Raw genomic sequence first — 21,340 nt, forward strand, 5'->3', positions numbered from 1 at the left:
TCTTTTCCTTGATATCTGTTTCCATTTCTGGGGATAGGCTGGCCACTAATATCCCCTAAAAACCTGCCGACTCCCACAGTTATCTCCATTATACATTCCCAAACCCTGCTTCCTGTGAAGACTCTATTCCATTCTCCCAGCTCCTCCAGCTCTGTCACTTCTGTTCCAATGATGCCAACTTCGACAAGTGGACCTCTAAAATGTCCACCTTCTTCCTTAACCAAGGATTCCCTAACACTGTAGTTGACAGGGCCCCCTGCCTATCTCCTGTGCTTTGACTCTCACTCCCCCTTCCCTCCACAACAGTGATAGGATCCCTCTCATGCTTACCTATCATCCCCCCAACATCCACATCCAAAGTGTCATTAGCTGCCATTTCGGTTCTCTCCAGTGAGATGCTACCATCAGATAGACATCCCCTTCCCCTCCCTTGTCAACATTTTGCAGGGATCATTCCCTTTCAGATGCCCTGGTTCACTCCTCCTCCATTGCTAACACCTCCATACACCCCATGGCATCTTCCCTTGCAACCGGAGAAGATGTATCACCTGCTTGTTTACTTCCTTCTCCTCACTTTCCAAGGTTCCAGACATACCTTCCAGGTAAAGCAGTGATTTACCTGCACTTCACTCAATCTAGTCCACTGTATTTGCTGCTCACATTGTGGTCTGCTCTATACTGGGGAGATGAAGTGCAGACTGGGTGACCACAAAAATGAGCTTCCCCTTGCCTGCCATTTCAATTCGGCATGTTCCCTGGCCAACATCTCTGTGTCAGACTTGCTACAGTGCTCCAGTGAAGTTCAATGCAATTCAGTTTCCACTTGGGAACCCTGCAACCTCTAGATTCAATAGCGAGTTCAATAATTTTAGGACTCGATCACCTTCTCCCATGTCTTTACCTCAACCCCCACACACCAAGCCTTGTCATTACATGGGCTGCTACCACAAAAAAACCACTGTCAGCCAACAACAGTTCCCATTAGCAGCTATCCTTTCTCCCAGACTGACCTTTACCCATTCCTTTGTCTGCCCAACTGTTTATATTTCTTTGGGCTCCATCTCCACATATTGTTTACCGTTTCCCAACCCACCTTCCCTAGTGCATGTACCAACCTTTTCCTAACTACTATCAGTCTGAGGAAGGGTCACTGGACCTGAAACATTGACTCTGCTTTCTCTCCACGGATGCTGCCAGACCTGCTAAGATTTTCCAGCAATTTCTGTTTCAGAGCCTTATCATTGTTCCACAATTCACTTAGACATGGCTGACCTGTATCTCAACATTATATATGCATCTTCACTGCATATTCCTTGACGTACTTACCAAACAAATAGTTCAGTCTTGAAGGCTCCAGCATATGTTAACAATGAGTTGTGCAATAAAAATGCTTCCTAAATTTGTTTCAGCTTAGCTCTGACATTAAGGTTGTGTCCATAGTTCTTAAATTTCTCTTCTGGTGTGAAGTAATGTTCAGAGAGCAGTCGGCCAAAAGTACATATCACTGAATTCTTTCACACCAATAGACAGGTAACAATGGACTGGGTTATGGTCACCAAATCAGATGAGATGCATTCTGGGAGGTGTCATCATATAGCCTCAGAATTGTAGACACATGACACTCACACTCACGCTGATTGCCACTGTATACACGAAGTCCTGGTTAAACCACATCCTGAGCCTGTGCTCAATTCCATCATTTTCAAGGCGTGTATTTGCCTTGATAGATTTACCAAAATGATGCCTGAATTCCAGGGGTTAAATTACAAAGAGAGATTACACAACAAGGTTGTAATCATTGTAATTCAGAAGGTGATGGGGTGATTAATCAAAACCTTAAGATATAAAGATTAAGGGAGTTGTTAGAGTAGCTGAATAGGAACTATTTTGTTGGTTGGAGAATATGGGGCCAGAGACAGTCTAAAAGCTACAGCCCTTTCAGCAATGAAATTTGAAAATATTTCTATTTGTAAAACATGAGTGTTTTGGAACTTGGCCACAAGTGCAATTAATTTTAATATCCAAAATTGACAACTGATCTAAATTATTAATTTTATCATCAGTTATTTTGAGTTATGGACTTGGGTCACAGAGTAGCCACAGTGTCTTTGAATGGCAGAAAAAGCTGAAGGGCCTATTCCTGTTTCTATATTTCTATTTGTTAATTGAATTATTTCACACACTCTCTCTCCAACACACTGTTACCTGTCCTCACGAGACTTGTAGATATGAAGAAGTCGCTCATTTGTTCGACGTCTCTCTTCTTCTAGAACTTTCCGCCGGTCACAAGCACCGAGATTTATCATGCAAAAAGTATCGTAAAGAAGGTTATCTTTCACTTCTTGGTCAAGTTTGGAGTCAGTAGTAAAACTTGGAGAATGATTAACCTGTAATAGTCACAATAAAATTTACTCAAGAATAAATAGCAGAGAATTGCAGCTTGTAAGGAATACATCCTGCTAAAAGTAATTGACTGTTAAAGGGGCACTTGCCAAAATAAGTTGTCACCAACACCTAGAAACATAACAAGCAGATAACAGCACAAAGAAGACAGGTTTAAGTGGCAAAAGAATCAGGTGTGAGGAATTACATTTTAAAATCAAATGAGTTGAGATGTGCTGGTTGGATGGACAATGGAAGCAAATTCAATCCCATAAAACAAAAAGAAAAGTGTTTTGAAGAAGGGTCACTGGACACAAAACACTAACTCTGCTTTCTCTCCACAGATGCTGCCAGACTTTGAGATCTTCCAGCAATTTCTGATTTTGTTTTGGAAGAAGGGTCACTGGACTTAAAATGTTAACTCTGTTTCTCTCTCCACAAATGCTACCGGACCTGCCAAGTTCCTCCAGCAACTTGTGTTTTTGAAGCATATTCAAATTTAGCTTCAGAAAAATACTTGAGAGAAAAATTTGCTGGGCACTGGTAAATAGGATAGGAAAGAGGAACAAATCAAATTATTCTTTCAATGAATTGTAGAGGCATAAATGGCTAAATACCTCTTTCTCTGTTGTATGATTCTACCTTTTGTGCAAATTGATGAAACATCACAACTATCATACCTCCAGCAGCCAGGGTTTCAAAGACTGGTCCAGAAGGATATCAAAGCCAAGGATCTCAAAGCAAGCACTGCCAGAAATATGGTTTGGGAAGCATGTGAGGTAGTTGTGTTTCAGAACCGGATATGCAGCCAGGATAGTTTTGATGATCACATCTTCAATGCTGCTCCACAGTCTCTCCAAATCATAGGCATTGTTCTCCATGTACTTGTTAAAGAAAGAAAGCTTTCTGAAAGAAATAGATGTTACAGTTTGGTCAGCTCCCAACTTTCATAAATTATTTATGCGTCAGATGGTCTTATCTAACTTGTAGCATCATTTAAAACAATGCAACACGGTCCACAGTCAATAATGGATTCATGATAACAGAATGAATTGGTAAACGAGGCAGTCACATTTTTATCTTTTCTCCTTGCTCAATTCTGAAGAAAAGTCATATTGGACTCAAAGTTAACTCTTTCTTTCTCTACAGATGCTGCCAATCTGCTGGGTTTCTCCAGCAATTTTGATTTTTATTACAGATTGCCAGCAACTACAGTATTTTGCAATAACAAAGGCAACTGTCAAAGCAATCATTAATGCTTATCATTTCTTTTATTACCCTTCCAAATCCTTGCTCAGACATGAGCACTAGTAACCCTCTTGGCACTCCCCATAATCCATAGAGAAGCCCAGAGGGGGACAATTTTAAACTGAAGTTTTTTAACCGTACAGGTTATAAATTATTCAGGCTCATCTGCAATAGTAACTCGAGACCTGAGAAAAAATCAGTGACATTGTTCCTATCAAGCCACAGCCTTTGGGAATGGGTTCTAAATTCAGAAGGAACCCAGATACATAAATGTCACTTTGTTTTCTTTCTAGAATTCCCTTGTGGATCAGGAGTTATCCTTTGGTTTCCATGTGGAAAGCCTACACTGCCATGTCTCTCCCTCCTCCTTCTCCCAGCTGCAATGTCTGGCCTGATCCCTTGGGGGCAAACCACATGGCCATAGGATTACCAACTCTGGCTAGTTTTGTCGCTAGAAGTTTTATTGCTTTTCAGCAATGCCCACACTCTCACTGCTCCCACATTTGTTCAATGTGTCCATCCTTGTAATGCAACACCTCCCCACAGTCAATCAAGAATTCAACAAACTCTCTGGTATCCAAAAGAATGACTTCTGACTGTCAAATGACCGCTTTCTTTACTTTCAATATTTTTATAACTAATACAATAAAATATTCAGTGAAAAAGAAATTAATGGCCCTGGGTTTTCTTGCAGCAGCAATGACAGCTTAATCTTTAGCTCTTGGAGATTTCACAATAATGTGACTGCGTTGATGACTTTTCACTATGGTCCCCAGATGGCAGTATCCTACAGACTGATGTTAATGGCCAGACAACTGCTGACTGATGACCTCCTCGCTGTTTTGATCAAGCCATCGGCCAGCAACATGTCAATGCTTTTAAATGAACGAGGCCTTCCTACTGCCACCTCTGTGTCAGTAGGCTGCTCATGAACTTTTAGCTCCCTCAACCTGGAGTGTCAGTCAGTATTCGATCATTAAATCAATACAGCAGAACTTTTCCTTTCAGGGCTGATATGCTCATTTCCGACAATCAGCCACATTTGGATTGTTTGTGTTGACTCACTATTTGATCTTGTGCCTCATTTTATGTCAAACAGATGAAGGGAGGGCTTGTGGCAACCAAAGCATCAGGAGCCTAGGGCCTAAGCACCCAAGTCCATGTCAAACTTGGCTCCACCTCTCAGCTTTTGAGTATGGCTGAATTTCCCCTTCATAGCTTTTTTTATTATTCATTTATGGGATGTGAGCATTTACTGCACATCTCTAATTGACCTTGAGAAGGTGGTGGTGAGCTGCTTTCTTGAAATGTTGCAGCCTATGGATGTTTTTGTGGAATATCTGAATGAGACAATCCATCAAATTGAATATTGGACTGCCAGTCTGATGCGACTAAGACTGTCTGCTTATTCAAGCTTCATTTACTGGGATCCATTGATTTCCATCAGAACTGCAAGATAGCACACATCACCAGGAGTTATGAAACAGTAGCCCCTTCTCCATATAAAGCCCTTTTTAAGCTACTCCCTGAACTGTTCAGGGAGTAGCTTAAATTTCATAAAGGGATTGATTAGATTAGATTCGCTACAGTGTGGAAACAGGCCCTTCTGCCCAACCAGTCCACACCGACCCTCCAAAGAGTAACCCACCCAGACCTATTTCCTTCTGACTAATGCATCTAACCAAGGGCAATTTAGCATGGCCAAATCACCTGACTTGCACATCTTTGGACTGTGGGAGGAAACTGGAGCACCCGGAGGAAACCCATGCAGACACGGGGAGAACGTGCAAACTCCACACAGACAGTTGCCCGAGGCTAGAATCGAACCTGGGATCCTGGCACTGTGAGGCAGCAGTGCTAACCACTGAGCCACCGTGCCGCCCCATGATTGACCCTAGTCTGGATTGAAACAGGAGAAAATTGGAGAATGTAGGTCACGAGAACTCATTAGGGCTGCTGAGGTCTCGGTTAGGATTGAATTCAAAGGCTTGGAGGTGACCAGGGTACAGTGTGAGGGGCTCAACACCCATAATTATGTCTGCACTAAAGTCTCATGCCAAGCACCTTCCACAGGCAGGTTGGGAGTGCAGGCAGGATGAGGGGGGTGGGGGACGTGGGGTGGCGTAAGCTTTAAAATTTGAATGGGCAACTCACCTCAGGTTGATATAGACCTCCTCACAGCCAGCTGAACAGAGGCCTGGAAGCCAGTTGCCTGATAGCCATCTTGGCTTGGGGATGGCTAGTGGCAAAGACAAACCTAAAAAGGGGAAAAGAATAAAATGTCTTAAAAAAAAGAGGGGGAACAGGAGGAGGTAATGAGCTACTGTGATAATGGAATAAGGGCTGCACTATCTCTCCTGCTGCACTGATCACCATCCACACCTACTGCACTTTTACTAAGGCCAGGCTCATTCTACCCTGTGAGAAAGCAACAAATATTTACTCTGCTGTTGTGCTGTCTCACCTTTTACTACCTTTGTTTTCATCTCGGACGAAGTTCTTGCTATGCTTGTTGATCGAGTAGTTGGTGAGGTGCATACAGATATCCTCCTGTAAGCAATGGAAGGACAGGGTCGTCAGCATCAATAGGAATGTCAAATTGCAGCAAATTTTCAATTAGCAGCTACATTGGAGTGCAGCCACGCAATTGCTAATAACACATTTGTGACAGTTTCACTCTGAGGAGAGGGGTAAACAGACACTCTGTTACCTGGCCCCATGTAACTGGGTAATAAACAAGAGCTAGAAATAAAGATCAAGCTTGTGTTTTTGTAGCACTTTGTGTGACCTCAGCACATCCCAAAACACTTTATAGCTTATCATGCACTATGTGAAGTCAGTGCTCTAAGTAAGGGAAACGCATAAAGAACAACAAGGTAATGATTGGGTAATCTGTTTTAGCGACATTGATTAAGGAATATTGATGTGGACACCAGAAAAAACTCCCATGCTTTACTTTGAATAGTGGCATGGGGTCCTTTACATCTATCAAAGAATTGGGTAGGTTCTTACAAACTTCCAACAGTGTAGCAGCCCCTCAGTACTGCACTGGAAATGTCAACCTCAATTATGACAAAATTTTGGGATTGTAACTCGAAGGCTGGACCTCTTGAGCTAGTGTAATATTTACTAACTGAGTCATAGTTGACATCTAGAGTACTGCAAAACTAGTGCATTTTCAATGGCCAGACCTGTGAATACCTCACCCAACTAGACATTCTTCCATCTCAGAGTAGACAGGTGCATCATGGCCAAGCACAATCCTGTTCCCACACAACATACCAACACAGTAGAATGGGAATTTTGAATCAGAGACACCAGTCCAGAAATTTTGGTTGATTTTTGTTTGTAATTAGCATGGAAAAAGCCATTTCTTTTGCTCTCATCTTTCAAAAATGCAAATGAAAGATGGAATTAATTGGATATTAATGAGACTGTTTCAGCCTAACCCACCCATCAGAAAGATGACAAATTGGGTGCAATGCTGGTTTTATCCCCCTGCAATCCCTCTATCCATTGAATTCAAGGAAGATGAACATTGGGCAGGCTGTTCAGTTGCCCACTCTAGCTGATAATACTCCGAAAGCTTTCATCAGAATGACTGCACTAACCGGTTAAACAGAATTTTCACCCAAATTGACAATTTCCACTGTTCATAATCAAACACATTCAAGGAAAATTATTTTTTTAAATGTATTTGAACATGCCAGCATTCTTTTCACAGTAGTGTCCAAGCGATCCACATTTATCCTGGAGATAAGCTTAGAGGGATGGCAATGAAGAAGTAAATGGATGTATTGCAACAATTATGTTGTAACTGTACAGGACATTGGTTAGGCTGCTTTTGGAATATTACATTCAGTTCTGGTCTCCCTGCTATGGGAAAGATGTTGTAACACTTGAAAGGGTTCAGAAAAGATTTACAAGGATGTTGCCAGTGCTGGCAGGTTTAAGCTATTGGGAGACACTGAATAGGCTCAGGCTATTTTCCATGGAGCATCAAAGGCTGAGGGATGAATTTATAGAGGTTTATGCAGTGGATGGTGCGTGAATGAAATGAGCTGCCAGAGGAAATGGTGGAGGCTGGTATAATTACAACTTTTAAAAGGCATCTGGCTAGGTATATGAATAGGAAGGGTTTAAAGGGATATGTGCCAAATACTGGCAAATGGGACCAGGTTAATATAGAAATGTGGTTGGCATGAATGAGTCGGACAGAAGGGTCTTTTGCCATCCTGTACATCTCTATGACTCTAATCACATATCCCTATCAGGTGAAAGAACACAGCAGGAAAGGTGACCCAAACAAGACAAAAATAGAAATGAAGGATAGTATTAGATCCAAAGAGAAGTCACCAAATTGTAGAAAAAAAGTGGCAAGCTTGAGAACTGGGAGTAGTTTAGAATTCAACAAAGTTGCAGTGAGAGGTTGATTAAGAAGGGAAAAAATAGAATGAGAATAAACTTGCAGGGAACATAAAAGTGGACTGTAAGAAGGTTCTGCAGGTATGTAAAATGAAAAAAAAAATCAAACAAATGTAGGCGCCTTACAGTCTGAAACTGGAGAATTGATAACTTAGAATACTGTCTTCTTATCTAAAGAAAGGTACACTAGTTTGAAGTCAGGAAGGATAGGTTTACTAAGTTAATCCCAGTATGGAGGGATTTTCTTATGAGGAAAGGTTAAGTAGGTTGGACCTTATTCATTAACTTTTGGAAGAATGAGGAGTGACTTTACTGATTCTTAAGGGGCTTGACAGGGTAGATGTGAAGATATTATTTCTCCTTTTTGGAGCATCTAGGACCAGAGGATATAATCTCAGAGTAAGAAGTCACCCATTTAAGACAGAGATATGAAGAAATTTCTTCTCTTAGGGAACTGTGAATCTGTGGAGCTCTTTACCAAAGGGCTGGGTCAAGGCTGGGTTGTGAAGAATATTCAATGTTACGATAGACAATATTTTAATAGACAGTATCCAAATCAAGCCTGCCAATTCCAACAGTTACCTCACATACACCTCCTCGCCACCTTGCTTCCTGCAAGGATTCCATTCCATTCTCCAGGTTTCTCTATCTGTTACATCTGTTCTGATGATGCCACTATTTTCCTTGACCAAGGATTCCCCTCACCCACATCACAATGGCCATCTGCTGTGCTGACCCATTTTGCATCCTTCTACCCTCACCCCTTCCCCTCCTTCTCAGAACAACAATAGGGTTCCCCTTGTCCTTACTTATCACCCACTGGCCCTTTCATTCAAAGGGATCGTCCTTCACCATTTCCATGCATCCAATAAGTTGCCATCATCAAAACATTCCGCCCCTTCCTTCCACAGCCGGCATTTTGGAATGATCATTCCTTTTGATATACATTGGCCCATTCCTCAATGATACCACAATACTCCTTGACCCCCATGGCACTTTACCATGCCAATGCAGAAGATGTAACTCCATTCACCTCCTCCCTCTCACAGTCAAAGTCCCCAAACACTCCAGTTGAAGCCACGTTTTACTCGTACTCTTTTTCCAAACTAGCCCACTGTACTCCACGGTTCACAATGCAGTCTCTTTTGTGTTGGCAAGACCTGACAAAAATAGGGTGACCACTTTGCGGAACATCTCTGCTTGTTAGAAGGAATTACCCTCACCTCCCAGTTGTGAATTCAATAAATCACCTTGCAGTCATGCTAACACTTCTTGCAGCAATTCCAACAAAGCAAACACAAGCTTGATAAACAACCTAATTTTCTGCTTAGGCCTACACTAGATTTACACTTTATATATCAAGATTTCAACATTGAATTTCAGAAACTGATCATATAATGTCTGTTCTCCACTTTTCTGACATTCTCTGCCCCCATCTGCTAAAGTTTGGTCTTGATTACTTCACTCTTAGCAGGGAGGACCCATCCTCTTCTTTTCACACCTTAATTCATACCCATTTTTACATCTCTTCTCTCTTAGTTCCATTAAAAACCCTTTGCTTGTTTTGCACTTGGTCTCTGTAACCTTGATGTGCTTGTATAGCATGATATGCCTACAAAGCATGTAAGATAACATATTTCACCATACCTGGGTACATGTGACAGTAATAAATAAATCAATATTTTAACAGTGCCAGACAGACTGGATACAGGGCTATTGTTTCCCCTGGCCAGGGACTTCAAAATAAGGAGCCATAGTCTCAGGATTCACAGTAGGCCATTTTGGACTGAGATTACTCAGTGAAAATGTGGGCATCACTTATATAGTCAACAAACAGCTACATTTCTCTAGGTTATCGCATATTGGAAGACAGGGGAGAGAATGGGAATGTGGTAAATTAGATTAGATTAGATTACTTACAGTGTGGAAACAGGCCCTTCGGCACGGTTGCACAGTGGTTAGCACTACTGCCTCACAGCGCCAGAGACCTGGGTTCAATTCCCGCCTCAGGCAGCTGTCTGTGTGGAGGTTGCACATTCTCCCCGTGTCTGCATGGGTTTCCTCCGGGTGCTCCAGTTTCCTCCCACAGTCCAAAAATGTGCAGGGTAGGTGAATTGGCCATGCTAAATTGCCCATAGTGTTAGGTATAGGGGAATGGGTTTGGGTGGGTTGCTCTTCAGACGGTCTGTGTGGACTTGTTGGGCCGAAGGGCCTGTTGCCACACTGTAAGTAATCTAATAAAAAAAAGTCCACACCGACCCTCCGAAGAGCAACCCACCCAAACCCATTCCCCTACATTTACCCCTTCACCTAACACTACGGGCAATTTAGCATGGCCAATTCACCTAACCTGCACATCTCTAGACGGTGGGAGGAAACCGGAGCACCCGGAGTAAACCCACACAGACATGGGGAGAATGTGCAAACTCCACACAGACAGTTGCCCGAGGCGGGTCTCTGGCGCTGTGAGGCAGCAGTGCTAACCACTATGCCACTGTGCCGCCTGACATGGTGTTGACATGAAAGAACAACCATGATCATGTTGAATGATAGAGCTGGCTTTTGGGTCAAATGGTCTACTCCTGTTCCTATTTTCTACTTCTAAGAGTTTTTGGAAGTGAAAAGCCAACATATCACCAGAACTCTTGAGATTGCGCTTGATAAATTTGGTTAAAATCATCCCCTCAGGAAAATGGCCAACTATATTTCTTTTAAAGCAAGCTAAATGCACTTCAATGCCTTGTAGCTTTAAGCAATAAGCCAGCGTTACTTACTACATTCCTGTCTGTAGGTTCAGAATACTTTGTGGTGGCAAAACGGATCAGGCCCTCATCGTAGAAATATATCCGGAGAGGGTCACAAGAAGTAATCAAGACATAGAGTCTGAGATCAAACTTGAACCCATCCAAGATGAATGGCTGCACAGGAAGTAGACAGTGTATGTTAACAATTAAACCATTACTGTTGGCTCTTTGAAAGGGATGAATTCATGGCTAATGTTCCCTCCAAATTTTATCTGGTGCACACAACTGCTTTGTTGAACTGCCGCTGGACATTCCAAATTAATGAAGAGTTGGCACACGTCGGCATGTTAGAGAGAAGATTGGCACAATGCAGATACAGTAGCCAGAGTGATCAACACTTATAAGACAAGGGACACCTTAACCATAGAACTAGTTGGGAGAGGTAGAAAGTCGTTGGTGGTGGTGGAAGATTTGTGGTATTGGAGATCCTAATTCTCCCCAGGTACCAATGGGCACAGTGCATATGGTCACCAAAAAGAATCCCAGGTTCAGTTGGCCACCAGCTATTTTAGAAATAAGAGGCAAAAGGCATCCCTTAAGTGACACAAGATGGTCAAAATAAGGGCAAATCCATTTAAATATAGTACAGTGTCAGCCACCCTGATGTCAATAACTTATATTCCTTCTGCGCTTGGCCCCTTTCATGCATACACTGAGTGCACTGGGATATGTCACAAAGGGATACTATCCTTTCAAGTGTGAGGCCTGGACAGTAAACAAAGGCTGGTTATATAACTGCACAGGCCGAGCAATTCTGGTTGGAATTCAATGACCTTATCTCCTAATTTTGTTAATGTGTTTTACTTTTAAAATTACTGTCAAATTAGGTCTAATTTTACCTTTGGACGTTGTCCAAGTCTTTCTGCATTTGGGCAGAAATGTTTGCTTCACTATCAGAGGAGTCACAAATTGTGCTGAACATTGTGCAATCATCAGCAAACATTTCCAATTCTGATCTTATGATGGAGGAAAGGTTAACAATAAAGAAGCTGAAGAAGGTTGAGCAAAGTACACTACCCTGACCCTGAGTGGACTCCCATGGCACAATGGTAGTATCCCTACCTCTGGTCCAGAACGCTTGACTCCTGCCTGCTCCAGAGGTTGACACCACATACCTGAACTGGTTGATTAAAAATATCTCCCTTGACCCTAAAGAATTACTGCAGCAATATCCAAGGATGGAAATGGTTGGTCTCCAACAATAACCAACTTCCTATGTGCTCGGTATGATTCCAACCAGCAGAGAATCACTCTCACCTTCCTTCTCAAAAGTTCACCTCTTTTTACCCATGTCGAGAATGTGCTGCTCGAAAAGCACAGCGGGTCAGGTAGCATCCGTGGAGCAGGAGAATCGACGTTTCAGGCATATGCCCTTCATTAGGAATGAGGCTTGTGGGTCAGAGCTGAGAGGTAAATGGGCTTTTTACCCATGTTTGGACCAATTCTGTAACAAAGTCAGGAGCTGAATGGCACTGACAGAACCCAAACTAAGTGTCAGTGAACAAGTTATTGCTTCACAGTGCTGCTTAATAGCACTGTTGATGGCTCTTTCCATCATTTTACTGATGATTGAACATCAACTGATGGGGTTCTTTGAATCAGGTTTAAACCCCATGTTTGGTAGTAATAGTAGAGGGGGTGATATGCCAGACCATGAATTTACAGATTCTGTTTGAATTGAATGCTGCTGATGTACTTCATGGATGCCCAGTTTAAATAGCTAAATGGGTTTGAAATCTATCCATTTAGCATTGTAGCAGTGATGCACAACATGAAGGAGGGTACCTTTAATATGAAGCAAGGACTTTGTCTTCACATGAACTGTGAAGTAGTTACTCTTACTGACTTGGTCATGGACAGAAGCATCTGTGATAGGTGGGTCAGTGATGTGAATGTCAAGTAGATTTTAAATAATTTACGCCCTCTCCATCTGCCTCAGAGCCAGTCTAGCAGCTATATACTTTAACACTCAGTCAGTAATACTGCTACTGAGCCATTGAAAACCCCACTAAGACTTTTTTCACCCTTTTAAAGTAAACTTATAGTGTTCTCCCTTCATGATGGTATAGTGGTGATGTCACTGCATTCATAATTCAGAGGCCCAGGCAAAGGCACTGACAACAGGTTCAAATCTCAACACGGTTGCTAGAGAAATAGGAATTCAGCTAATAAATCATAAACTGGTTTCAGTGACCATGAACATGTTAACTGTCATTAATTGCTGCAAGAACCCACCTTCTTTAATAATATCCTTTTGGGATATTATTGTTGCCCAGTCTGGCCCACATTTGACTCAAAACTCATAGACTGCCCTCTCAAAAGGCTTAGCAAGACACAGTTCAAGGGCAATTAGGGATGGGTAACAAATGCTGGCCTTGCCAGTGACATCCTCATCCAATCAAAGAAATATAGTCAATGATATTCAGTTAAGAATTATCTTTTACGAATGTCCATAGATTCACATAAATATAATAGTGGTGTATTTACTGGTATAGCAGAGCAAGATACCTTTGGAATGTACACCTGGCAAACCATGTCTTCCCCTGGTTTAACTTCGCTCGTGTTCCTGGTTAGAAAAATACCACGCCCCTGACATTCAGAATCTGGTTTGCAAATGAAGGTCTTTGATTTCCTTGCTCTGCTGTAGGCCATAAACTCATGATAACTGTAGAAAGAAACGTGTTTAAGTGAAATAGAGAACGACACAAAATAAAAAATGTTGCATTTCTGCAATGTTTTTTACAAGTTCAAAACTTTCAAAAATACTTGACAGCCAATCAAGCACTGCTAGATTGTAGTCACTATCACCCACATAGGAAATTTAGAGGTAAGCTGTGCACAGCAAGGAAATGATGGGACTCTCATCAGGTCATGATTATTACAGCACTCTTCTTGACATTAGTATCTGTGGGGGGGTCTGTTCAGTTATTAGAATCTCCCGGTGCGTTAAATACATGTAAAATAGGCTGGTTCAAATAAAAATGGCTTTGGTTTTTTTGGATAGAGTCAATGTTTCTTTGTTTCTTTAACATGCTACATATAGAACCTAACTACTTTTGTGACTATGTGTATGTATAAAGATATTGCACTGGGATTGTCAGTCAGGATCTCTTTTGCAGGTTCATTGTGGGTGGGGGGGAACATGTGGGTGGTGTGGTCTGGAACTCATGGTATGAAATGATAGCCATGGCAGAAGCCCTCATTGCACTAACAAATACCTGGATAGACACTACAAGTGCCACAACTTAGAATACAATGAGCAATGAACCAGAATATGATTAAGCTGGATGGTTCTTCCTTTGCAACTGCAGACACAATGAGCCAAATGGTCTTCTGCACCATTGATTCTTTATCATTGTTTGTCCTTTGGGGAGAAGATGACTATTTTCATCTTTGGAGGGTTTGGTAGGATTCAAGTGGGTAACTGCTAAGTCTTATTTGCACTCAGAAGACTCTGTTGCAGATGATTGTATTTTCTACATTTCTATGTAAAAAGAAAAGGAATCTATGCACAGTAATCCCACCCAATTCTATTTGCTTGCCAGCAACAAATTCAGAACTGTTGTTCTCCTTTCTAGTGCTCATCACACTGCATTTCACTGGGAAAAAATAGATTTTAGAAATTTGTCTGTGAATAGATTTTAATTTTTTTGCTTTGTGAATAGATTGTTGTAAAATAGTCCATTTGCTGTTTCTCTTGACTAGCACGTTGGTCTCAGGAGACACTCTGAACATTTACAGAAGATTTGACTCTTAAAACTTAAAACTTTGATACCTGAAAGGACAAATAGTTTCCATCTCTACTGAAAATCAAAATAACCCCACTGATCTCAGGAACCTGGGTATAGATTCTACTACATTGGATGGGAAGAGAGTAGCTCAGGTTAGTCAAAATAGAGTGATTAGGTTGTTCCAAGCTTAGATTTAAAACAACAACTTTCATTCATATAGAATCACACAATAAAATGTTGCAAGCAATCTGTGAGAGCCTTATCAAACAAAATTGGACACCAAGCAGCAAAAGGCAATATCAGGGCAGATAACCAAAAGCTTAGTCAGACATGGGCTTTAAGAAGGAGGAAAGGGTTTAGGGAAGGAGTCAAAAGCTCTACAGATCATGGGAGAATAGAAAATCCAGGAGTACAATGATTTTGAGGACTTGTTAAAATATGACTTGTAAAAAAAACAAGATAATCAGAGGGTTAGATAGGGTGGACAGGGAGAGCCTTTTTCGAAGTATGGGGACAGCAAACACAAGGGGACACAACTTTAAAGTGAGGGGAGATAGATATGAGACAGATGTCAGAGGTAGTTTCTTTACTCAGAGAGTAGTAAGGGTATGGAATGCTTGCCTAGATTCGCCAAGTTTAAGTGCATTTAAGTCCTCATTGGACAGGCATATGGACCTACATGGAATAGTGTAGGTGGGATTAGTATGACAGGGCAGCGCAACATCGAGGGCCGAAAGGCCTGTACTGCGCTGTAATGTTCTATGTTCTATGTTCTATGTAATGAGGGGCAGATTTGATGTTATTGCAATGGGACTAGAAGTCGAAGAAGAGTTTGTGGTACACTGCATGTTTAGCTAGAGACGAATTAAAGGAGGAGCATTGTTATATTCCAAATGGCAGGTGAAATGTAGAACTTGAGACAATCTTTATACACTTCTAAAAATATTTATTTTTGAAGTTAACAACTAGCATACGCTTCCAAACTCAATGATCACACCTTCAGTCCATGTCCTTTTATAGGGACACAGGTGAATGTATAGCTAATGCTCACCAACTGCATAAAACTAATATACAATTAAAACAGTGCATGGTGAATCAATAACAAAGGGAAAGAAAAGTAAGCATGAATACGAGGATCTCTAGACCAGAGATGAGGAGAGATTATTATCAAGTAAGAAGACATCTCTTGCCTTGTGAACAGTGCAAGTTTGATTCTAGAATGTATCCAGATTTGGGAAGATTTTACAAATCTTAGGTATTATGGTGTTTAATAATGGTTGGAAAGCTCATGTACTTCACTAAGAGATGAAAGTGAAGTGGATTGATGGGACTTAATTTTCTATCTTTTCCATACTTTTCAAAACGAGGGACACTCAGCATGGCGAACGGAAAATTTCCTGCTTCTGGCACCCAATGCTGCTATCTAGCAACACCTGACATCTAATCTGGGAATGAGCAAAACTCCCCTAGTTTTCTGGAATGTTACTGAGCTGTAAACATGGAATGGAACACAATTGCACCAGTGTAACAATGTGAACTTCAGGTTCACCAATACATTATAGATGTCATGATTCGGAGATGCTGGTGTTGGACTGGGGTGTACAAAGTTAAAAATCACACAACACCAGGTTATAGTCCAACAGGTTTAATTGGAAGCACATTAGCTTTCGGAGCGACGCTCCTTCATCAGGTGATTGTCCCTGATGAAGGAGCGTCGCTCCGAAAGCTAGTGTGCTTCCAATTAAACCTGTTGGACTATAACCTGGTGTTGTGTGATTTTTAACATTATAGATGGTCTTTCTGAGGAGGATTGCAAATTGTTTGGTTAGAGAATCCTTTCTAAAATGAACTAAACTCAAACACCCTAAACATATAGGATCTTTATCACAGGCAGAGGAGATTATTATTCCATCTGAACTTGAACTGAAGTCCCAGAGATATAGGTCCAGTTTCTAACCCAATCCATTGCCCAGTGTTTGTTTCCATGTTGTGTTCTGTAAGTTTAGCTTTAATCTAATATTATTATTAATATAACAGCTGTTTCACTTCCCTGGCCCTTCCATGAACTTACTCAGATGGCAGACACCATGTTTTTGGGAAAATGTTGTAATCCTTTGGGTAAAGCTTTAACATCCTATTTAAGTTGCGAGCCAGCAAATCCTTCCTGCAGATCTCATTCATTCCAGGAAAATGATTAATTTTCTGCAGAAAAAAAATGCAATCAGTTCTCATTGCCTGTTCACAGGTTGTGCAGCAACACCTGTCATTTATAGTGCCTGTATTTTTCTGGATGACTAATGCAAATATATAGTCCTACAGCTACTGGTCACTCTTGTGTACCTCATCCGTGACTCCACTCTTTAACTATATCTCTTGCAATTAATTTACCATGGGAGGCTTCATAATCTATTTTAACACCTAACATTTTCAACAGAAATCAGTCCATTACAATCAAGAGTGAATATTTTGGTTTCCCTTCTTCACCTGAATCTAAAGATGCTGCAGTTAATTTAGTACCACTGGTGTGATGGCTGAAATCAGCTGATTGGAATCTTACAGATATATCATGACTCTGTGGTAAGTGTTTGTATTTTGTTAATGCCTTTCAGGACTACAGAATATCCCAAATTGGTCCAGTTGAATACCTGTCACTGATATAATGTAGGAAATACTACTGTTAATTTATGTATACCAAGATCCCACAAACAGCAATGTTCTAATGACTATATAACCTGCATATTTGGTGTGCTGGTTGAAGATAAACTATTCAACAGAGCACTGGGGCAACAGCTCCACTTTTCTCCAAATAGTGCCTTACATCATTTACATGCATCTAACAGGGGCTAGGCTTAACATCTCATCCTAAAGGCAGCACCTCCAATAGTGCAGCATTTCTTGCTATTGGCATTGGAAGTGTCCACCTGGATTGTGTGCTCAAGTCACTGGAGGGAAATTTGAATCCATTACATTCTGCCTCAAGAAGCAAAGTGGAGCCACAGCTGACAACTCAATATTATACTGTTGTTCTGTTTATCAACTGAATCTCCACTTACATAAATGTGTGAGGTTTCCCTGGTTCTGGTATAGAATCTGGGAAAATTATAAATTTATCCTTGGCAGGTCAACAATGGTTAATTACCTGGTAGCGTTTTAGTTCCATGGCTTTGTCCAATGAGACTGAGTAGTCAGTCCAGAATAGAGTCCATTCCTCGTCATCACCCACCTCTTTCAACCCAAACTGAATGGCTGCACGCCGAACTATGAGAAACGAAAAGCAGATCAACTAATATCTTTAAATCTAAGACTGTTAGGTTTATTGTTAGCTGAAGGTGTTAAAGGGTATAAAGCCAAAGCAAGAGAATTTGATTAAGATACAAATCAGCCATCATCTCAAAGAATGGTTGTGGAGCAAAACAGCTCTTTCCCCTTCTTAAACCATGAGCTCAATATTAAAAGTTCTTCAACATTTAGTCTTGCCATAAGTGAAGTATGTAACTTATAGAACAATTTTCTAAGGGTAGCTTTTAATTTAAGTTACATCCCTAGTGAGTTTATTGGTTCTTCCAATTTTGGAAAAGGAGTAAGATTGACCTAGTCAACTTTCCAATTGAATACAGATAATAGTTTAATATCATGCTTGCTGATACATTTGCAAGTTAAGGGAGCATCATGGTGAAATAAAAACAACAAGCTATGGAGAAAACTCAGCAGATCTGGCAGCACCTGTGGAGAGAAAAACAGACTTACAGTTTCAAGTCCAACTTGAACACAAAAACATAGACAATCGGAGGAGTTGGCTACTCAAACTCTTGAGCTTGCTCCATAGTTCATTGTGATCACAGCTGATCATCCAACACAATAGCTTTTCTTGGCTTTTCCACCATATTCCTTCATCCCTTTAGCCCTAAATGCTATAGCTAACTCCTTCTTGAAATCATACAATGTTTTGGTCATGATTGCTCCCTGTGGTAGTGAATTCCACTGGCTCATCGCTCTCTTGATGAAGAAATTTCTCCTGATCTCAATCCAAAATAGTTTCTCTGCTTCCTTAGACTATGATCCCAGATTTTGAACTAACATCTTTCCTGCATCTAACCTGTCAAGTCCTGTTAGAATGTGATAGGTTTCCATGATATCTCCCATCATTCTTCTGAACTCCAACAAATATAATCCTGACTGATTCAACCTCACCTCATGCATCAGCCCTGCCATCCCAGGAATCTGTCTGGTAAAGCTTTATTGAATTCCATCTAAAGCAAAAGCATCCTTCCTCAGATGGGAAGACCAAAACTGCTCACAATATTCCAGGTGTGGTCTCACCAAGGGCTCTTTATAATTGCAGCAAGATGTACCTACTCCTGTACCTGAATCCTCTCGCTATGAAGACTAACATATCATTTGCCTTCTTCACTACCTGCTGTACCTGCATGCTTACCTTCAGCAATTGGAGCACAAAGACACCCAGATCTCATTGGACATTCCCCTCTCTCAACTTATAGCTATACAGATAATAACCTGCCTTCCTGTTTTGTTCTAGTCAAGTGGATTCCACATTATTCTGCATCTACCATGCATTTGCTCACTCGCTCAGCTGATCCAGATCAAACTGCAGTGATTGGAACTAGGTGGACCTTGTTGACTATGAGGTCCTTGACTAGTGTTTTTAACCCAGGGCAATCAGGAAAGTCCTTGTTGACCAATAGAAATGGGGGATTTAGAAGCTCCTCAGTCCAGGACACTGACTCTGAGCTGGCTGGCTACAGCCAGTGTATAGTGCACAAGTAAAGAAAGGGTGACTTGGTGCCAGGATACCAGTCTCTGTGCAGTTATTTCACACACTCCATATTTCTGCATCTGCCTCACAGGTCACCATCCCACCCAACTAGATATCATCTGCAAATTTAGACGCAGCTCTGGCTCTCTCTGGTGCTGACAGACCTGCTGAGTTTCTCCGGCACTTTTAGTTCTCTTTACAGATCTCCTGCAGCCAGTATTTTACTATTTTTGTGGAATTACTGTGAAATCAAAGCAATTACTGAGCAGTAATAATCCAACTTTTTTTTAACTGAATGCTGTATGCATCCATGGCAAGGCCAGCATTACTTATCTTCTGTAATGACCTTTAAGACAATGATGGTGAGCTGCCTTACTAAAACAACCCCGTGGTTTGGTGGGCACTTCAGATGGCAGTTAAAAGTCAATTACGTATCAACCATGGAGAAAGTGAGGACTGCAGATGCTGGAGATCAGAGCTGAAAATGTGTTGCTGGAAAAGCACAGCAGGTCAGGCAGCATCCAAGGAACAGGAGAATCGATGTTTCGGGCATGAGCCCTTCTTCAGGAAGGCTACGTATCAGCCATACTGAGCGAGGATAGCAGATTACATCCTTAAAAGACTTTAGTGAACCACATGGATTTTACATGGTCACCTTTAAGGATACCATATTTTAATTCCTTATGTATTTAAGTTATTTATTTGAATTTAAGTTCCTCAGCTGCCCTAAAGTGATTTGAACCGAAATCTCTGCATTAATAGCCTAGAAGCCTGACCTACTCAACTGAATTTTACCCCTCCATGGCATTGGAATGGATATAAAATTGCACGTAATGCCATGGGCACTTTTCCTAATTCCCATTTGCTCCCTCAGCCTCACAGTAACTTTACCTGTGGCAAGGAAAGCAACAGACTTTGAGCCAATAAATGCCCTTAAGTATCCAACTGAAATGACCAACTAAAGGTTTCTTCCTGCTCCAAAACACATTTTCATGAAGCAGTTGGAGATTGGATCCTCACCCTCTCCTTCACTGAAGTTTAGCCATCACATTGGTTTTCTAGTGAATGCACCATAGCCCCCACACCCCTTAGTCCTCTCTAGTGACACTGCAAAAAGCGCTCACTTCCCTCCCCATCAACCCTCCACTCCCAAACTAACTTCCATCTGGCTCCAGTGATGATCTTTGCTGGTGATTGGATGTAGTTCCAAAAATGGCCACTAGTGCCAGCTGGAGCAGAGCTGGGTTTGCTGTCCGCCTTTTCAGCTCAACAACATAACCTCTATGCTACACAGCTTATGTTATTCAATGATCAGGCATTTGAAATGGATAAACATCACACTCAATGGGACTTTAATGCAGATACTTTCAGTGTTTGCCCCATTATTTAATCCAGGGCCTGTGTTGAATTATCTATCTCATCCTGAGGGGCATATGGGAGGAGGACAATAGGTTTCCTGTTCTTGAATTGGGGGAAAAGGGAAATGGGGCTGTGTGTGGATTAGAGGAATCAGGAAATTAATCAAACATTTCTCATTCGTGATCAGAAGCTCATAACTCAGAAGCGGCTTGGAGATAAATTGAGTGCAACTTCAAACTCAGCTCTGACTGGGCCCTCCCCATGACACAATCTTCCATTAACTCATCATCCTTATGGAATCTAAAATTATCGAAAATTGCAGCTTAAGAGAAGATCATATAGCCCAAACTGGGTGTTTGAAAGGACCAGCCAAATAACTTCCTGTTACTTTTCCACAGCTGTCCAATTTTTTTCACTTTAAGTATTTATTAAATTCTATTTCAGAGGTTTTTATTATGAATCTACTTCCACTGTCCTTGCATGCGGTCGGGTCCAGACTGGAATGAGTGGCTATACCAAAAAATATTCTCATCTCATTAATGTTCCTTTTATCAGTTACCTTATATCTGTTTCCATTGGTCACCATTATCTGTGTCACTGCTTTCAGGAGAATACTA

General features: G+C 41.3%; 1 protein-coding gene across 1 annotated transcript in view; it reads right to left on the reverse strand.

The window, feature by feature from the left end:
• The window catches only part of LOC122539752 (uncharacterized), a 34,033-nt gene extending 16,261 nt beyond the window's left edge, over positions 1-17,772 (reverse strand). Inside the window, exons 1-7 of the mRNA XM_043674786.2 lie at positions 17,730-17,772; positions 16,662-16,792; positions 13,368-13,524; positions 10,830-10,973; positions 6,095-6,180; positions 3,063-3,288; positions 2,206-2,387 (exon numbers count right to left, since the gene is read on the reverse strand). Of these exons, the coding sequence (XP_043530721.2) occupies positions 2,206-2,387; positions 3,063-3,288; positions 6,095-6,180; positions 10,830-10,973; positions 13,368-13,524; positions 16,662-16,792; positions 17,730-17,750 (947 nt within the window). The 5' untranslated portion in view covers positions 17,751-17,772. The remainder of the gene's footprint in view (positions 1-2,205; positions 2,388-3,062; positions 3,289-6,094; positions 6,181-10,829; positions 10,974-13,367; positions 13,525-16,661; positions 16,793-17,729) is intronic.
• Positions 17,773-21,340: the final 3,568 nt, after the last annotated feature.

Source organism: Chiloscyllium plagiosum, unplaced genomic scaffold (genome assembly GCF_037043375.1).
Source record: "Chiloscyllium plagiosum isolate Xiang-an unplaced genomic scaffold, Cpla_swu_hap1 HiC_scaffold_32, whole genome shotgun sequence".
In the NCBI taxonomy this organism is placed as follows: domain Eukaryota; kingdom Metazoa; phylum Chordata; class Chondrichthyes; order Orectolobiformes; family Hemiscylliidae; genus Chiloscyllium; species Chiloscyllium plagiosum.